Source organism: Sesamum indicum, linkage group LG8, assembly GCF_026168435.1.
Source record: "Sesamum indicum cultivar Baizhima isolate 11 linkage group LG8, ASM2616843v1, whole genome shotgun sequence".
In the NCBI taxonomy this organism is placed as follows: domain Eukaryota; kingdom Viridiplantae; phylum Streptophyta; class Magnoliopsida; order Lamiales; family Pedaliaceae; genus Sesamum; species Sesamum indicum.
The window spans coordinates 22804460-22824660 of NC_142664.1; the positions used below are offsets into that span (position 1 = coordinate 22804460).

Genomic DNA, 20201 nt, shown 5'->3' on the forward strand with positions numbered 1-20201 from the left:
ATTCAGTCAAATTCAATCATCATACATATATAATAATTGTTGTTTCATACAATACTGTATTTATCGTGTAATTACTTATTTACTCTTTTTAATTATTCACGCTATCAAAAATTGGATTATATTTCATGCGTTGTAAATAACTACAATTCAAATCATAGCAAATTAGTACTATCTAACACGGTCAAATAAAAGCAATACCATAAAACTCAAGTTTTCAACACCATTAATCCACATCTGCCATAGTTTTTACATACGGCTAATGTTTTGACTTTGAGTTTGTAGAAACAACGACTGATAGTTATATTGCAATCGTAGTAATTAGTTAATTGGTATTTGTTATAATTTCTTACTTTTGATCATAATAATTAACTATAATAGAAAGTTATGTTCGTCACTGATTTCATAATAAATATATTTTACTCGTCGTATAATTATATATTTTCCTAATTCGGTCAAATTCAAATTAAATCAACATTTCCCAAATATGTATATAGTATTCTCATGACATTATTATTATTATTATCATTATTTATTTATGTACATAAAATATAAAATAATAACATGTAACTGACTGACCACCATCTATCTACCACCCCCTGGGCTGCAACTATTTCATTACCCCCCCACCCCCTTACCCCTACTCCCACCCCCTACCCCCCACAAGCTTCCAAACAAAGAGAATTAATGGAAAGTGAGATTTGTAAGGTTCATTCTCTACCCATATTTTTCCACTGATTTTCTCCACCATAAATTATTAATACCACTACATATATACTTATCTGGTCAATGGGTATCTATATCCTTGTTGTTGTTCTTGATTCCCTAGTACCATGTAAGACATGTTCATGGCATCAACAGATCTCAAGAACCTGCTGAAAACCCCATTTCTTTCTATTCATGGCTCGCCCTGAGATCAACAACATCAAATCTCATCTGCTCGGGGTTCTGGGCTTTCCGGGGTGCTCGAGATGACCATGTTTTCGGCTGAGAACCGGCGGTTTTACGGTGGTTGTGGTGGCGGCTACGGCGAGGGTTTCGGCACTGTTATGAGCCAGTTACAGGGTTATGCTTTTTCTAGTACTAGCGAAGCTAATTGCATAGGATCGGATCTAGTTCTTGTTGCTCCATTGATGGCGGAAGACGAGTCGAGGGCCGAGAGCCTCAACGAGGGCGTGGAGTCGAGCTCCAAGGATGTGGCGGATATCGGTGCAGCGGAGGACGAGAAGGACGTCGGGTGGCTACAGCTGAGCATCGGTGGTGGCGGCCACGAATTAAAGCAAGATCTCATGAGCGATCAAACGTCACTGAAAAATGACAACGGGTCAAGTCTGGTGGAGCTTGAACTCATGCCTACTAGTAGTAGTCATTCGCAAATGATAAGGCCATTAGGCCCTATGCCCGAATTTCGAGCCCCGAGGCCAGTAATGAATTTCGCAGGGTTTAGTCCATCATACTTCTTGCAACAACAACATCATCAAGGGAGTAGTAGTTCCCATTACTTCCCCCCACATCAAGAAATTAACTGGGCATTTAGGCCTATCCCGATTAGTATAGCCGCAGCAGCGTCTTCGTCTTCGTCTTCATCCTCGTTTTCATCTCCGTCTCCTCTAATGGCGGCGGCCCCATCGGCCTCTTATTTCGCACGGCCGTTTCAACTCTATGCTGGGGTGGATATGGCGCCCGTGGGGCCACCCGGCGTGGATTTCAGAGTCATTCAACCTCCTAGGAGGCCGCATTCCGGCGTATGGTTCATGCTCCAAGCATCACAAAATCAGTAAGTAATATTAGCATAGATTGATATATGAATATATCATCAAAATTACAAAAAAAAAAAAAAAAACAAGTAACCATTTTATACGTTCTTGGATTTTAATTTGGTAAAATGGAGCACTTGATTACTCTTTTTCTTTCTTTTTCGGGTTTTCTGTCCCTACCCTGGGAGCTTAATTTTCTGACGACATAATCATGTGTAACGGGTTCGATTTCGTTTTTGGGTTGCAGAGAAAAAGAACCATTTTTGCCGCAGATATCCAAGAGCTACTTGAGAATCAAGTAATTTAATCACTTTCTTCTTTCTCAATTTTCACAAAAATTACTTCATTTGAACAATTTCATTCAAAAAAACATCATATTTTAGTTTTCCTTGTTTTCTTGCCATCAAACTAGGTAAGCATTTAGTCTAACATGATCTCCAAATTTTCCTTGTCCCCTTTTTTTTTTTTTTAAATTTAAAAAAAATATTTAGGGACGGGAGGATGACAATACGACTGGTTATAAAGTACTTGGTTAACAAGCTTAGGCTGGAAAACGAATCAGAGGTACGAAAACGCATCCCATTTTATCTCATTTTTTTATGCGATTTGAAATGCTAGATCATAATGAGTTAATATTCAATACTTGCTTTGTGTTTGTGCAAAACGATGTTGTCTTAACATAAATAAAGCAAATATATTTGAACTATGTATAAATGAATCCCATTTTTGGAGAAATGGGGTTGGTGTGAGGAACATGATGTGAACAGCAGAACCATAAGGCATTTATGTTCTAAGTATTATAAAAGAGAGAACACAGGCATTATAAGATTATAACATCATAAGTAGGTACGATGTATATTTTTCTAGGTAGACATCTAATTAGGTCTCTTTCTTGTGATTCCATTAATTAGCTCAATCCCTTCAATTTATCATAAGGGTTTTTATCTGATTTGAGTTAGTCAATTGTTAATATTCCCCTTAACGACGAAGTCTGCAGTTAGTTATCAGCCCAAGGAAAGGATTTAAGGTTTAGGGTTGAAGTGACGAAACGTAGAAGAAAACTACGTGCCACCTTTTATATATATATATATATATATTATGATCTCTAATTCATTTCTTTTTCAAGAAACTGATAGATGACTACATCTTTTAATCCTCCCAGTTAACTCAACTACTGTATGTTAATCTAGGACAAAAAACTATATATATATATATATATCATAATGCGAAGACCAATATGCCGTATTTAAATCAGATACGTATGAGGTTATTTATACATGTTTATTATGAAAATTAAAGTATAGTTGTACATATATGAGTATAGTATAAAGAGTGGAAGTCGATTACGATTAATTAACGTCCTCATAGTCTTACGATTTTGTGGTGAAAGGAAGAGCTTAATTAAGCGATGAAATTAATTGATGAGGAACTGTAGTTAAAAATATAATTATTTGGCCTTCACCTCCCATAAAAGAAAAAAAAGTCAGAGGTTTATATATATTAGTTACTAATTATGCTTATAATAGCATGAGACTTTCAGCTTTTTTTTATTTTTTTTTTGGCTGCATTATTAAGGAAGCTCTAACACATAGCAGAAGATATTAATATATATTACATACTTATATATATATTTATATTATTCGATTTCCGTTTATAAATATAATAATTATGAAAAAATATGTAGTATATATTTTGTTGAGAACATATTAATTGTATATTTTATTATTTATGTATAGTCTTCAGATGTAATTTTTAATGTTTTAACTAGGTTGTTCATATTCTTAGTAGCAGCTGTCTGATATATTAAAAATACATGGAGTATAATCTAAAAAAAGTTATCTAAATAAAAATACAAAAGTTAAAGAAAAATAGTAGTACGTGTCTTTCGAAGATTGGAAGTTTTAACTCATGCATAAATCGACAATGATTATCTATGTACAAACAAATTTATACATGTTATTATTTAGAATTAATGGTTTCGTGCATGTATATATATATATATATATATATGCAAAATGTAGAAGGAGGTTCTTTAAAGTTTTCATGGTTTCTGACTGAGGATTTTTTGTGTAATGAGTGGGTTTTTGTGTGCAAACATGCATTTATATAGGGTAAGCTTGTATATATACTATCTTTTTAAAAATAAACTTGATTTTTTTATGTATATATGTTTTAAAATTAACACTATATATATTATAAGCTATTCAATTATATTTGATTTTGAAATAATAAAATTTAATTTAGTCAATCGACAGCCCCAGCTTGAATTTTTATCTCCCATACTAAGTGAAGAGCCAATTTGAAATTTCCAACTAATTTAGTTTATCGATAAATGAGAGATTGAGATTTCAAATGGTCCAATCCTAACATAGTATAGCTAAAGCATTCCAATTACTTAATTATCAAGAAAAATTGTTATCCAGATCAGGTTAGTATTACTCATATTTATTATGTGATTGGTCATTTTTCTTTTAACTGTACACCAATTACATATCAAATATTGTATTACATTGTTTTTGTAATTAATTGATTTAAATCCGAATAAATATTTTAGCTAATTATGAATTAATTAACTAGCTCGGTCAACCCTTGCTATGATTAGGATGCATATAACTCTCCAATTCCTTAAAAACAAATCATCATAATTTCCCATCTTAAAGTAAGGGAATGAGATTAAGAAAACATATTAGAACAGCTGCATACCAACTCTAAAATTCTCCGACCATAATTTTAAAATGACAAACACTGTTATACGTGCCTCTCTTAAATACATTACGTACAGAGATTGAAATATTTAATTAAATACGACGATGTTTGACATTTCTGTTATAGAGTTATTCAACGTAATTTTGGAATATATGACACTCAACATTCATTCTCATGCATTAATTAATTTTGTTCCTCATCAATTAAGTCAATGTGATTATAAAATTAAATTAAATTGTGTGTAATTAATACTCATAATTAAAATTAAATTAATTGATATATATATATATATAGGGGAATGTATAGCATATATATATATGTGATAGCTGACTTAAGCAATTATATATATATATATATGTGTGTGAGTATGGAAAAGAAGAAATAATATCCATTTTAGGGGAAGTCTGTCATCACTTTTATAATTTAAGACATGGGAATGGCATGCAACTTAGTGGCCAATCATTGAGATTATAAGTGGGTTGGGATATATATAAATAGTAATACACCACATTTTGGAATATTCTGCATGTAAATCAAGATTATTAATTATTATCAAGATTAATCTCTCTCTCTCTCTCTCTCTCTCTCTCTCTCAAGAACACACACACACAGAAATCAACTATGATTGAAAAGATGAAAAAGAAAGAAATCTTGGGATGATTTGGTATGATGAGATCAAACTACTTTTTTTTTTTTTTTTTTTATGGCTTAATATCTTTGTTAGTTTTCATACCATATATATAATGATTGATTATTTACTGATCATCACAATACGTGACAAGCATTGATGATCATCAGTCCCCATGGGGCAATCATCAATCCTCCAGAAATTAAAACCCCTGTTTCATCTTTTCTATAGTTTCATTACATGCATTGACTTTCAAATTCCAACCCCCCCCCCCCCTAAAAAAAGAAAAAAGAAAAGAAAAATCATTCATAATTAGATATTCAAATTGAGGGTTATAAATAATCGACTCAAAATTGTAAATTATCTGAAATAATAAAAATAAAAAATAATTGAATTAAAGCCCATAAATATTTGAAAAATAATAATAAGACGTGGAGGTGAAAAAGAAATAAATATTGTGTGATTTCGATCGTCATGCTGTCGATGGTTTCAACTAAGCTAATGTAGGCCCTTAATTGTCTTTTCCTTCCCCTACAAATATTGTGCTTAAAAAAAGAGCCATCGAATGCCTTAAGTGCTGCACTTCACTTCCTTTTCTAATATTCATGATCATCACCCTTCAATTATTTTAATTACCTCTACGTATATATTTATATATATATATATATGGCTTTTATTCTTTTAAAAATAATATTTAAGATCTGAGATATATATTTGATGTTATATATATGACTTTGATTTTTTAATATATGATATATATATATATATATGTCTCGCGTATCAGCACTTGTGTATTTTATTTAATTATTTTATATTTACGGGGTCTATATATGTTTGGAAAATATAAAATAAATGGAAGATATAATAATGATAATGAGCATAGTAGTCATGAAGACGACTAATACTTTATACATATGATATGATTTATTAGACAGAGATAGAGACAGATTGATGTGTATATATATATATATATATAGAGAGAGAGAGAGAGAGAGAGATATGAGAGAGATGAGAATGTATGTTTTACGTTGGAGGAAAGCAATGCATGATAGGTAATGCATAGCAGAATCATTTCGTGTTGTTGACAAGAAACAAACAAGAAAGCGTGATGATAAGGATTGGTATCACCACATCATCCATATTTATTTATTACTTAGAGATGGATGATACACGATAATTAAAATTCATCAAGGAAATCGAATATACATATATATATATATATCCGGTTCATATTTCGGGTGGTTTGAAAATTTCAATTAAAGGACAAAATTTCTATTTTGATACTTATGGGTTGAGAATTAATAAGTTGCTAAAAAAAATTGTAAGTTAACTAGTAGGAATTATTTATAGTTTTTTACTGTAAAAATTGGTAGTTAAGGAATTATTTATAGTTTTTTTACTCAAATCAATTTAATTTAAGTAATTTAAAATTATTAAACTGATAAGCATTTATTTTAAACGATCACAGACAACCCTTTCCTTTATAAAGAATTGACAAGGATGAATTGGCAAGTCCAAATCCCCTTTTCTCTATTTTTAAATACGATGTGCGTACATACATATATACCTGTATATATATATGTATGTATGTATGTATGTATAGAATAATACACGTAGGGGTTCTTGAGACAAGAAAGCAACGTGAAGGAGACTTGCATGTAAGATGAGTGTATGTATGGCAATATTGTACACATACTATATACAAGTTAGGTAAACTATTACAATTAAAATAGGACGAAACCAATGGAAAAGTGCCGATTGCTCGCCGGGCTTTCTGCATCCGTCAACTTTTTTATTTCTATAAAATTCTTGTTTTTCTTATCTAAGGCTTTAATTAATTATTAATTTTTTTCGAAAAAAAAGTAGAATTATACTCAGGATGAACATCAAATGTGTTTACATAATATACGGAGCTGCATGTACATACATACATATACATATATATATATATATATGTATAGAATTATACTCATAAGGATGAACATATATATATATATATATGTGATACGTAGCTAAATATATTTTCTTGAAAAATATTTTTTTCTAACTTGAATATTACAAATGAAAATTTACTATTGTTACAATTTTATTGGCTATGAACTAAAATCATAGTAAATAATTATTATTAACTGTTGCAAAGGTTAGATGTCCACTATGAAAATTATTTTTGTCATGATTTCACTCATAATAAATGTCTTAGTCACATTAGCAAAAATTACGACCAACAATCGTCGTAAACTATTTATTCAGCTATTTATTATTAATCATAGTTAAATGCTAAATTTTTTTAATGTATGCATCTATAGTACGGAATATAAAATAAAATATTTGAGATAATATAATAAGAACAACAATAATACATAAAGATGGTATTGCAACATCAAATAAAAATGAAGTCTAAAGTATAATGATTTAGGCTTAGGAGCAAAGTTTGAATGGGTCCCTTTTGAAATGATTAAAGTGTAGAGAAGTTGTGTATCGTGGGTAGGTTTTGAATGGCGATAGGATTCATCTCTAAATAAATATTATATATATATATATATATATATATGTGTGTGTGTGTTTATTGCTTTATGAATACGTGCGTGGAAGAAAAGTGAGAAGAATGCAAAAAAGGGTTTACTTTTAAGATAGAGAAACAAATCCCTTTTTTCTTTTTTTCTTGTAAAGGAGATGTTAACATTTTATTATATATAAAATATATGTGTGCGGGGTATAAGTGATGAGAATATATGTGACAAAGCATGACTTCATTCATCATATTAATTAAAACTTTTTTTCATCCTAATATATATATATATATTTATTTATTTATATAATTGGGAAGGAGTTTTTTTTAAGGTTTACATGAATAATTAAATTAATTCATTATGCATTTTTATTTATTTGAAAGTTTCGCCATAAAAAATATGAATTTTTATTTTGGCTGATCACAATGGTTAAAAATAAAAAAATTATGATCTGTAATCACTATAACTACATCTACGCAAAAGCTATTTAGTCGTTGTTTCAACAGATGAGACCAAAATTTTAGTTGTGGCTTAAACCATGATTAAATGCTCTGACCATGGCTGAGAACTATGGTTTATTAAATAATCTGGTAACAATTATGATTATATATGACAAATATTGATTAATTATGATCAAAATTTAAATTTTCATATCAATGTATCTAATTGTAATCTATATATGTGATTGTTGATCAAATGCGACTCGATGCCTCGACTAAAATTAGAACAACATATGATTAAATTTAATTCTTTTTTATCAATTATATATATATATATATACCTACTACTAGTTAATTAATTGATTAACGTGGATGTATATATATGTATATTTTTTTTGTTTCAGATTGAGATAAGATGCAAAGGGCAAAGGCTTCTACCTTTCTTGACATTGCAGCATGTAAGAGATAACATATGGAGTAATAATCCAAGGGATTTCATCACTTTGCTTCCCAATTCCTCCACTACCCATCACATTATGGTGCTTCACTATGGTAGAATTAATGCTTCTAATTAATATATTTTCCTCCCTACCCCCACCATAATTTAACCTTTTTTTTAATTTCTTCACTTAATTTTTAATTTATGAAAAAATTCCATCCTGTCGTTTTTATTTCGTGCTTTTGTTTTTTTTAATTATTTTTTTATTTTTAATTTTTGCTCCAATACTTATGTGAATTAGTTAAATTTCTCTAATCATGAAGAGTAGTTTGAAGAACTGAACCCCATAAATGTAAAAGGTATTGGGAAGCATATGGCCTGTACTTTTATTCAATCTTTTTAATTACCCAATTGCTTAGAATTTTTATTTTCTGATTATTTAATTCATCACTATATCTTTTTATAATTTTTGCTAGTTCTCATTTTTCTTTCCCTAGTTTCTTTTGTTGCATGCAACATGCAGGTGAGAGTGCGAGTTTTATATGCGCCGAGTTTGAAAATAATAAGCCAAAATACAATGAGTTTTTTCTAAAATTCGTTATAATTATTAATATTCTCTCGTTAGTTGTGAAATTATCAATACGCACCAATATTTGATGAAAATGTGTTGTTGACTGACTGTTAAGATTAAAGAGTATTAATAGTTTTTCAATCAATAAAAATATATTCATAATTATGTCAAATTTGAAAAGAACTTACGCATATTTAGTGTAAATAATATAAATCACGTGTTATCAATGTGACGTAGGTCGTTGCCAATCTTATGTCTCGATGTTGCAACTTGCAAGTTTTTGTTTCTCCAGAAAAAAGAAGAAGAATTAAAAGAAAAACAATGTGGGACGCACTAATCCAACTTTAGACCTTTTGTTCTGGGCCAATTCGTAGCCCGTTGAACAGCCCTACTGCAAGAAATAAGAATAAGCTCCCTGCCCCTCCTAGACCTTAAACGGGTGGGGTCGTGTACTGTTAGATTAGCACATATTAATGCCACCAGGATTGGTGCAACGATTCAAAACTCGTGGGAGTTATCGAATAAGCTGCCTAATCCTCCTAAATCTTAAATGGGTAGTAGATGGTTCGATCTAACGATTCACAATTCACATGAACATATATAGTCCAATTCACAATTCATGTGGGTATGCACGCCCCTCTTGGACCGTAAATGGGTTGTGAACCGTTAGAACAGCACACAATCCACTTATTCACAATCTGTAAGTAGAAACCACAGTGGTGGCATCGAGTGAGGGGGTGACACTGAGTTTTTGTTAACGCTGACAGGTTTCTCTTCAGAAACCCCATCGTACCCTGACACCTTGAGAAGCTCACAACAGCCCATAACACCATCGGGCAGGCTGGTTGATCAAACAATCGTTAAATGATCATAGCAAGTCTGCCTCTTATATGCAGTGGGACCACCGACGACAAGCAGTTTTTGGACAAACAATAGAAATGCCCCTGAATAATTTTTCTGGGTGGAGATGGGGTTCAAGAACAATGCATAAACACTTGGGAGTAAATTGTCTCACCTGCTATAAAAACGTGCAAAGACCGTGTTGTCAATCTCGCCCAAGTACCTTCTATTCATGTGAAAAATTACACTGAAATTTAACACCATGCAGGTATTATTAATCCAACTAGTAGGACATTGTAGGTCTCACAAGATACAGAGAACAGATACATTTGAAGTTTGATATGAAGAGCAAGTTAGAAGTGTTTGAAAATTATGTTAATGAATCGACATTTGAATACTAAGTTCCTAAACCTGTACAGAATGAACTCAGATTACAAGTAACTAGGCAAATAGATGTATGCAGGACATACAAAGACCTCCTCGTCAGAGGGAATACATGAACGCAAACTTGGGTAAAGAAAACAAAATAATTCATCGCTGCGCACAATCGACATGCATGCAGATAAATCTGCCTCTATGTTATAATGTGTGTGCGTACATTTAAATGAGAAGGGGGCTCGGAATTGAAAGATAGCAACTAGTGCAAGACTACGTAACAATGCTATTTTTCATGAACGCACTTATTTGATGCACCTAAATCTGAATAAACCTACTTGATTCCAGAAATGTTGAGCTGATCATCAGCAAGCAACTTAGGAAAAGAAATATGGCGGACCAGTGGAGTAAACGAAGCAAAAGATTATTCAACCTGTAATCATGAAAAGCTATTTCCAATCACTAGTTTCATCTGCCAGGCAAAAGTAAGAAGGAAAAGCTTTTCTTGGATAGTTTAGAATCAATAAGGTAAAAATTTATCAGACTAAGTGAAAATGAAACGTTCAGTTTCCATCCTTCTACATTTCTTTACTAAGTGAATAAGTGAAATGTAATTTTTTCCTCAAATCCTTCTCATTCCATTTTTTCCCTCAAATAATGAAACTGGCTGCTTTTCGAGGAATCTATTAACAAGGGGAGACAAAAGGAACAACTCGTTGCTCCACAAGTGCTTTTAGGACCACACCCCCTTTTTCCTTTAGTCTCTTCAACATTTACCACAAGCAGGAAGTGGTCTAAAATATTAGGTATTATACTGAAAACGCATTGTTCATCGCTTAAAATAGCATGTACGAGTAAATGGGATCTTTAATGTATTAATCAGGCGAAGACCTTAAAAATCTAAATTGAATATGAAATATACAACTAACTAGTCTTTTATATGGTAGCTTCACAGTTCCAGTAAATAGAAACAACTATTAGATTCTTCTAATAGAACATTTGTTTATAGAGGTAACATCTGCTAATCTCGGAGATTACAAATTTTTCCCTGAAAAGGCACCCAATATGATATAAAGAGAATGTTCTTATGAAGCTGAAAATCAATTGCAGAACATAGGAATAAGCAACAGAATCACAAGTAGTTTAGTCCTTGATGAGTGTTCAGTTGGCATTCTCAAAACAATACGTGTTTCTCATCCAACTCTACTAACAGAAGGCCATCAAACTCCACAATTAACTGCTGCTTAGACTTAATATAGGCTATGTCAACAAAGGATCACAGACAAGAAACACAAGGTATCAAAAAGATATACATGAGAGAATGAAGGTCTCTTTGTGTGATTTTGCCAAAAAATTGGCCTACATAGGTTTATATACAGATTGTTTAGGCAGGACCAGCAACAGTTACAACATCTGAGGTGATGTAGATGTATCCCCACACTATTGTTGTCAGAGTTCATACCTTGAAGCTGTAGATTCACTAGCACTGTCTATATAAAGAAGAGAATAGAAGAAAGGATAGAAAGTCTCCATCTAACATGTCATAAATACTCAAATCAGTTTTCTTTCCCTGCCTCTTCCCCTGCTTTGTGTTTTGTCATGCCATTAATTTCACACCATGCAATCTATCTTTCACCACTCCTCGCAACCACCAAAGACAATTTCAATAATAAATGCAACTTAACATTCAGAAGCATGTTCCAGAGAAGCGCTCCAGTGCCATAAGGTGTAGAGAATCTTTTGCCCTCACAGACAAGCGTATACTAGGACATGAATTCATCATATGTTCTACTTCTATAGTAAAGACAAAAGATATCATTTCTCACTTGGCTGTGTTATAAAGTCACCAATGTATATCACCATAAGAAGTTTGGGTTGGGTTAAATACAACATAATAAGCTTCAGCTCCTATAGAAATTTTCTTCCAGCATCAGAAGATTCAGAACTTTACCGAGTCTGAACTGATCCCACTCGCCTAAGCAAAATGAAGTACCAAATGCAATAATAACTGAAATCAAAGTTTATATTTTTGGATGCATTTCATTAATGTCGTATCTTCATATAAATAATTAATAAGAAAAGAACTTTGATAAAATTTTATCCTTATCATTCATGACTTGGGGCATTTATCTGGAACGATGTTTTAACCACAGATATGTACATATCACTGCCTAAATCATTTGATTTCTGCAACAATTACATTATGTATAACCATATGGCAGGTTCCACATCGAGAAGTTTGAAAGAAATCTCAAACAATTGTGACCTTCAAACTCAAAGCAATTGGCAACTCTAACCATGACTCTCAACATCAAATTCTTATCAACCAATTTGCACTTCAACAAGTATTTTTCAGATTCTACAGCATTTGTCAGCCATATGATATACTGAGCAAAATATTTAAGAGAAATAATAGGATCTAATCCTAACTCACATCACTAAGCAAACTTCTTGAAATATAAAATGCACAAAACTAATGATTTATCAGTTGAAGCAAGCTATGACAGGCCTGCACAATGAATTAAGTTGGATAACAACAACTGTACACACAGGTTGATTGAGTATCACAGCATAGAAGCTAAAAGTAATTTATTAAATAGAGTAATAAAAATCCTAACTCACTTAACCCACATTACAGTAGAAATCAAACAGTACAGCAGTGACTAGCATGCATATTCAAGTTAAAATTTTATTTTATAAGTCTTGCTTTGCTAACTTATGAACCTCCAGTTCGGCTACAGTAGAAAGTCAAATCATCTACCCTTCAATTGATGGTTTACACCGATACTTTGATACTATCAAACTATCAAAAGCTTCGAATAGTTTCAGAAGTTAATTGACTGAATATAAGATATTGCATTGGAGAAAATGGTCACAGGGGCTGGTCAAGAGTAGCAGCTGAACATCTATTTCAGAATGAAGTGGCATTAAAGTTGAGGAGAAGTAACTTGAGACCTAAAATCATCAATCAAGATAAGAAAAGCATTCATAATTAGTGTCAGAATGTACAAGCAAGCTACAATATATTTATACACAGTTTAATAAAAAAAGACTAGAAGTTGCAACTTTTATTAACTCATTAGCTTCCATAATATCAAAAACTTAATTTAAATGCCTCAAGGATTTATACTCTAACCAAGTCTATTTCTTTGTTTCCCATCTTTTGTACATTAACAGTTATATTTCACAACAACTAAGACAGCATCAAAGCCAAAATAAAGAAGCGCAAATTGCAAAACTAAGTTACCACAACAAAATTATATCATTATTACTTAAGTTGCTAAGCTGAGGAGACAAAAGGGCAAACTACTAAACCAACTCATACAACACATAACAACTCACGAAAACCCTTTCCGCAGCTTGAGAATGGCCGAATACATTTTCCTCCGCGAACCAACTGCATTGATTCCCATGTCCTTAAGGTCCTCCAACGTTAGCATTGGTAAAACTTCATCGTCCACCTCATGTATCTCGAAGACGGGGGCGTATCTCACCAACCCCAATCCAATTAACCACTCTCTCACCCCGACATTCCCCTCATTATGCTTCTCCGGCGAATTAACCTCATTATGATGCACTCCATTGCTTTCGGAAGCCCGGGCTCGACTTGCCCTTCTCTGTTGATCCCAAAACTGTAAACCCATGTTCTCTACAGAATTAATTGGGCTTCGCTGCTCTTTTAGCAAAGGGCTCTCAGAACCGTCAGCGTCGAACTCTCGGAACACTTCATTATTATTCTCATTTTCTTCCGGTGAAAAATTTGTGCTCTCAATTAATCCTGCTCCTCCACCGCCACCTCCATTATTAACGGCGGTCGAGTCAAATTTATTCCAATTGGTGCGAGCCCTTTTTGTGGGCTTCTTGATTTTCGGCTTCCGGTGAGTGAAATCCACATAATTCTCAGAGAGCTCAACGGAATCTTGGAAATTGGAGTCGCCCCCGCCTCCGCCCCCGCCCCCGCCCCCGCCTCCGCCTCCTCCGTTGACAAGGTTGGTCAGGGGGCGCGTTTTGGAGGTTTTAGCAGCAAAAGACGGGTCTTTGTGAAAGCGCCACGTTTTGTTGGGCCTTCGCTGGTGAGCTTCATACGGTGGGTCGCCTCCGATCTCCCCGAGGCGGACGCTGGGGCGGCGCTGTCGTTTAGGGGGGTTAGTGGCGGCGGTGGTGGTGGGTGCGGGGTGGTCGATGGGGGGTGGGTCCGGAGTGGGGGCGGTGGTAGTGGCGGTGGGTGGTGGGATGGTGGAGATTTGGGAGTCCGGCGGCTGATGCTCTGTTGCCATGTGTTAGTGTGTGTGGTGTGAGAGAGTGAGTGAGAGAGAGAGAGAGAGGGAGAGAGTGTGGAGTAAGTATAATTCAGTGAGCGTGAGATAAGGAGAAGCGGAGAGGGGATGTGGTGGGAGCGGGTGTAGGGATTGTTAATGGGGTTGCGACTACAGTTGGATTGGGCTTCTTCCATGGGCCTACCCTTATACTTTCAACACACACACACATATGTATATATATATATATATCTAAGGGTGAATTTAGCGTAATTTTTGGATTTGGATAATTAATATTATAAAGAAATATATTATCATTTAATTAATTTTATAGAACTAAAATATTTTTAGGAGCTCCAAATTTTAACTTGAACATAGTGCAGATTATTGTTTTGTACAATCCTAAAAATGATTATATTTGAAATTATCAAATACTTTCGATATCAAGATCGACCAAAAATAATTCCAAATATAAATACAAGTTGTCAGTCTTCGTTTGATTTTATTTCCATATGTCCATTTTTCATTTTCGTACTATTTCAAATTGTTCAGTTGGACATTTTTTGTGAAGAATGAACAATAAACTTTAAAATTTCATGTGTTACGTTTTACACACATAATCGTAAAATATTACTTTCTTTTGTACAAACAAAAAAAAAAGAAACTATCAAAAAACATCATAATCCAAATAATTTTCATTTAATCACGTCTTTACATATGAAAAACCTATCAAGTCAGACATATTTTCATTTTTTCGTCCAAAATTCACTTGAAAATGCTAAAAATGAAAACAAAATTAAATAAGCTTTTGAAAGTTGCAGTCATCGGCCCAAACTCAGCCTAATACGAACAAAATGAATTCGTTCATAATACTTGTTTAGTGAAATTATGTTATTAAGCAATAAAATTTTATTCCAAAAATCACCAGATCCGGACAGTATGCCCTCTATACTTTTTTGAAAAATTTTGGAATCTTGTTGACGGGGATGTGTGCTTTGTATCCTTAATGAGAAATCTTTGTTAAACTAGCTCAATTTCACACACTGTACTTATACTTAAGTGCAAGGAAACGAAAATTGTAGCTCAATTTCGCCCCATTAGTCTTTACAATGTCACTATGCGCATTATGTGTTACTAATTGACTCAATCATATCCTTAATCATGCAATTTTTCCATCTCAATATGCTTTTATTTTAGGTTGATTAATTACAGATAATATACTAGTGGCATTTGCTATTAACCATCATATAAAAAACATGATTCATGGTAAGGATGGTTATTTAGTTCTCAAATTAGATATAAAGCATATGATCCGGTGGAATAGAGGTTTCTTAGATGTTCTGATGAGGATAGGTCTTATAAGTGTTATAGAAGTGTTTTACTCGATACTCCAGACTGTTGAAAATCATATCAATATCACGAGTATATTCTTGTCAATGATCTCATAAGTTATAAAAACTATCACTTTAGTCATTTTGTCAAATTGAAAATACAGGTGTTAAGCACATGGATTAAGGCCACGTGCCTAGCACGTAGATTTTCGATCAAAATGCTTATAGAATTTGACGAAAAGACTAAAAGTATGATTTTTTGCAATTTATGGAACTATCAATGGGTATCTCATAATTAATAGGACGAAAAGTATACTGACCTTAAAACATAAGACGAAGCAACCAACTTACACTATAAAACAATATGATTTTTTTTTTACACTATAAATCACTATAGTTTAAAAATCATGATAAATCAATATTGACACACTCACAATGAAACAAAATCAATACGGAAACTGAAATATTAACCATGACTAATATTTGTCATGATTTTACCTATGGCTAGAACATTTGATGTAGTTTTTAATTGTAGTTAATATTTTAACTTCGATTGTAGAAACGACAGCTGTCATTACATAGCTATAACTAATTAGTATTTACCATAATTTTTTACTTTTAGATTGTGGTAATTAATCATTCAAACTCAAAAGAAAATAAAATGCATGTATTGATCATGAATATATGCTGGCGTTCATAAGCATTCCACTATACATTATTGTCACACCATATGAAATGGGATTTTTATTTTACATATGTGGTAAATCTTTATGATTTTATTTTAATAACCTTTTAATCATACTCAAATATAAATAATTAATGTGGAATTAGGAGCAACTGAGAGCTGGAAGGAGTTGCTGAACAAGAATCTGTGAGATCCGAGAGTTGGTCTCTTGGGTCAAATGTATTCCATCCCAATGTATATATTTACTTGGATCAGAGCAAACCGGCACCCCCAAGGATCCACAAAACCTTCTTCTGTCGTAATTATAAGTACCTCCGATTCCGCAACAAGTCTTCAATAATGTATTGTTAACAAAACCTACAAGAATCACATGTTAATTTTTTATAATTTGATCCCATTATTTTTTAACTCGTCATATTGCATTTCATAACTCCAAAAAATTTATAATTTTAGTCCCAAACAACATTGTATCCGTCATAAATTTAATGGAATTGAGATTTGGAACTAAAATTATAGTTTTTTTAAAATGACCAAAAAGTGCACATAATTAAGTTGGTCAAGTGCATGCCACGTGCACTTTTCCTATCATTTTTAACAAATTCTAATAATTTTAATCTTTCATGTGCAAAATTTTTACAATTACAGGACTAAAATTGCCACCTCCATACTTTGAAGACTAAAAGGAAGTATTATTTTATTGCCTGCATTGCAAATATATATCCCTTTTAGATTGTTTTCAGCTTTAAATTAAAAGATAACTCAAAAGAAATTAAATATCAGGAAAAATTACGATGACCTCCCCTGAGATTTGACATAATTACGAATACCGCGTTGTTGTTTGAAAAATTATAAAGATCCCCTGATGTTTGATGAAATTATGTTACCCTTGAATAGAGGTATGACATCGTCAACTTTGCCCTTACTGTATTTTTTATTTTTTTTTTAAAATAAAAAATTTATAAAAAATCGAACGGAATGGATGGAAAAATTAAAAAATTAGAAAAAGTTTATCAACTTAATCCATAAAAAAATTAAAAAATAAATTAAATTATAATTTTTTTTATCACAAGGATATTTTTCTGATTGTATGCATTCCAGAATAGCTAGTATGTTACTTAAAAACAAGAAGAAGAAGAAGAAGCACTCACTAGGAAGTGAAGTCCGAAGAACTGTTTTAACAGTGGTGAAGTAATCGGCGAAGAGGATGGTGACATTAGGGAATTCTAGTTTGAGGGAGTCCAAAGATGTCCGAAGATGATTGTTTTTGAACAAAACAAGATTGTTCACACTCTTCAAACACCCAAGATCATCGTACGCTGTCGGATCATTGCTTGGAAACTCACTTAGAATGTAAGGGTAACATCCAAGGGGAACGTTTCCCGGAACTATTACTCGTTTCGCCCCTGCCCTGATCAACTCCTGGCAATTGGAATGAACCAGTTATATAGAATTCTATTTTAAAAATCATGAGAAAAAATCGTATGTTACATCCCCACAAGTTAGTATTTTTGCAATTTTAGTTCCTACTCTTAATTCCGTTAAATTTTCAACATAAAGATCACGTGTACGGATGGCACTAGCTCCATCATAATGGGCGTTTCTCATGTTTTCATTAAAAATTTAACAGAAGTAAATTGCAACTGGAACTGAAATTGCAAAATTTTCGGAGTTATGGGATGTGATGTGGTGCAAGTTGAAAAATAATAGACAAAATTGTAAATGAACTAACTTATGGGATATAAAATAAAACCTTTTCGAAAATAATTGATGATAAAAAATTGCAAATTGGTAATTAATTGAATGGAATTGTTAATTAATTGAACGGAATTTAGTGTGACTTACTCTTGTAGTATTGATGGTGGTTTGAGTGACGAATGGTACGTAATTAGTTTGGATATCTTGAATAGATTTTCCTTGGAGTAAAGGGTAGTGGATATCATTGCCTTCAATGTCTCCAAACAACAAAAGAGAGTCTCCCAGCCTACCAGCACATTCTGTAATAAATACACAAAATTTTACAAATGCTTAGGCTCGTTGTTTAACGGAAAAATTGCAATTTAATTTAGTCATCTAAGTATAGGGGTGTCGATCTTAGTCCTATATGAAAATATTTGATAATTTTAGAAATTTTGTACATTAAAGACAAAATGGTAAGAATTTGCTAAAATAGTAAAAAAAAAAAAAAAGGGGGCACCCAATGAAGTTGGTCATGTACACTTTTCTTATCAATTTAGCAAATTCCAATCATTTTTGTCTTCAATGTCAAAAGTTTTTAAAATTACAACATAACATTGCAAAAAATAGATTTGTAGAGGATTAAAATTGACAGCCTCTATACTTACAGGACTAAAATTACAGTTTTCTCATCATGTAACTATTAGGTTTATTTGATTATTATTTTATGTATAATGATAAACCTGTTGGTGTCGAACAGACGAAATTCATAAGGTATCTTCTGAACCAATTATGTTGCAGGTTAAGAGGAGCAGCATAGTTCGGAATTGTAACTCCCTTGTTCAAATAAAAGAACCTGTCAAGAACTGGGCTTCCGGCCACGGCAAAGATGACACCGTCGTTTGAAGAAGTGTTGGTATCCAAATATGGCTTAAGCCGTGTGAGACCTAATACTGTGGCTGCAACCAATATATGATGAAATATTTTAGAGTATCGAAATAAAACAATCTAATATTAGACGAACGTTATTGTAAATAAAGAATGTAGAAATCGAGTGTCAGGCGGACATTATTATAATTAAATAAAAATTAAAATATATCAGATTATAATTCAGGTACTGAAAGGACATTTTGAACAATTCAATCCAAAATTTGAAAGCAGTCCTAACAAAAGCTAATAGAATAATTCAATTGTTGGACAAAAGTTTTTATCAAGGAATATCAAATGGGGTATTTGCGATTATATCGAACCTTAAGAGAGCTCAATTTAATGGAGAAAAAATAATTACAAGTGAAAAGAAAAGAAATATGAGTACATAAGAAAACAAAGTTTATTACCTGCAAAATCTATGATCAGACGACCATCGGACCAACGGCCGGTTGGCCGACCAGGATAAGTTTCACCATAAGGCAAACGTGCTGCGGGGAGGCCAGGACCGAAAGGTAATGTCCGAATAGCATTGCCATTGTCCGCAACGCCATCGCCCAAGTGGTATATATAGTTGAACGGACACCTAGGTTGCTGAGATGAAATTGTTCCAGTTAGAAGAAGCACAAAAAAGCATATGAACACTGAGTTGCAACAAAGATAACCCATAATCTGTTTGTTTCTTTCTTTTTCTTTCAATTTTACTTCTTCCTGTGGATGTTATAACTTACAGTTTCATGCATAAATATATAGGCACAGGAATATGTCAAATTGAGATGAAGACATTGAATAACAAAGGGTCCCCAGTTTGCCATAATTTCAATAGTCCACATAGGTAGTACAGTAATTTAAGGCTTAATCCTACTTTATTAATTATGACCATTTCACATTTTAATCCTATATTTGTTAAACTTGTAAATTGGTTCTTCACATTTTTTTAATTTCACAATTTCAGGACAAAATTACAGTTTTCTCTTGAAATCATGAGTTTGCCATAATTCAATAATCTATATAGGTCGCAGATTATTATGTCGTTTGACATTTTAATTCTATAATTTATTAGTA

General features: G+C 32.7%; 3 protein-coding genes across 4 annotated transcripts; 1 reads left to right on the top strand and 2 right to left on the bottom strand.

Moving 5' to 3' along the window:
* The first annotated feature begins 645 nt into the window (after positions 1-645).
* On the top strand, positions 646-8814 carry LOC105168470 (RING finger protein). Of its 2 annotated transcripts, XM_011088565.3 has the most exons (4): positions 648-1774; positions 2002-2052; positions 2246-2318; positions 8443-8814. In XM_011088565.3, the coding sequence occupies exons 1-4, from the start codon at positions 969-971 to the stop codon at positions 8611-8613; spliced, it is 1101 nt and encodes a 366-aa protein (XP_011086867.3). In that variant the 5' UTR covers positions 648-968; the 3' UTR covers positions 8614-8814. The 2 variants fall into 2 exon arrangements, with proteins under 2 accessions (XP_088740149.1, XP_011086867.3); XM_088884023.1 differs by lacking the exon at positions 2002-2052 and having other exon boundaries at positions 646-1774.
* A 4572-nt stretch (positions 8815-13386) lies between these two features.
* Positions 13387-14630, bottom strand: LOC105168471 (uncharacterized). Its single transcript, XM_020696507.2, has one exon. The coding sequence runs from the start codon at positions 14538-14540 to the stop codon at positions 13602-13604; it is 939 nt and encodes a 312-aa protein (XP_020552166.2). The 5' UTR covers positions 14541-14630; the 3' UTR covers positions 13387-13601.
* Positions 14631-16520: 1890 nt separating this feature from the next.
* Positions 16521-19849, bottom strand: LOC105168687 (acetylajmalan esterase 2). The gene is made up of 5 exons (XM_020696360.2): positions 19547-19849; positions 18953-19168; positions 18378-18529; positions 17684-17954; positions 16521-16892 (listed from the first exon to the last, which is right to left on the bottom strand). The coding sequence occupies exons 1-5, from the start codon at positions 19803-19805 to the stop codon at positions 16678-16680; spliced, it is 1113 nt and encodes a 370-aa protein (XP_020552019.2). The 5' UTR covers positions 19806-19849; the 3' UTR covers positions 16521-16677.
* Between the last annotated feature and the right edge of the window lie 352 nt (positions 19850-20201).

What these genes read in the sequence shown, in the direction of transcription:
- LOC105168470 (XM_011088565.3), top strand. Translation starts at nt 969, where the DNA reads ATGACCATGTTTTCGGCTGAGAACCGGCGGTTTTACGGTGGTTGTGGT. An exon ending in CTCCAAGCATCACAAAATCA is followed by an intron (nt 1,775 to 2,001) that starts GTAAGTAATATT and finishes TTTGGGTTGCAG; the next exon opens with AGAAAAAGAACCATTTTTGC. An exon ending in AAGAGCTACTTGAGAATCAA is followed by an intron (nt 2,053 to 2,245) that starts GTAATTTAATCA and finishes AAAAATATTTAG; the next exon opens with GGACGGGAGGATGACAATAC.
- LOC105168471 (XM_020696507.2), bottom strand. Translation starts at nt 14,540, where the DNA reads ATGGCAACAGAGCATCAGCCGCCGGACTCCCAAATCTCCACCATCCCA.
- LOC105168687 (XM_020696360.2), bottom strand. Translation starts at nt 19,805, where the DNA reads ATGGGTTATCTTTGTTGCAACTCAGTGTTCATATGCTTTTTTGTGCTT. An exon ending in TCTGATCATAGATTTTGCAG is followed by an intron (nt 19,169 to 19,546) that starts GTAATAAACTTT and finishes TATTGGTTGCAG; the next exon opens with CCACAGTATTAGGTCTCACA. An exon ending in TCTTCGGACTTCACTTCCTA is followed by an intron (nt 16,893 to 17,683) that starts GTGAGTGCTTCT and finishes TGATTCTTGTAG; the next exon opens with GTTTTGTTAACAATACATTA.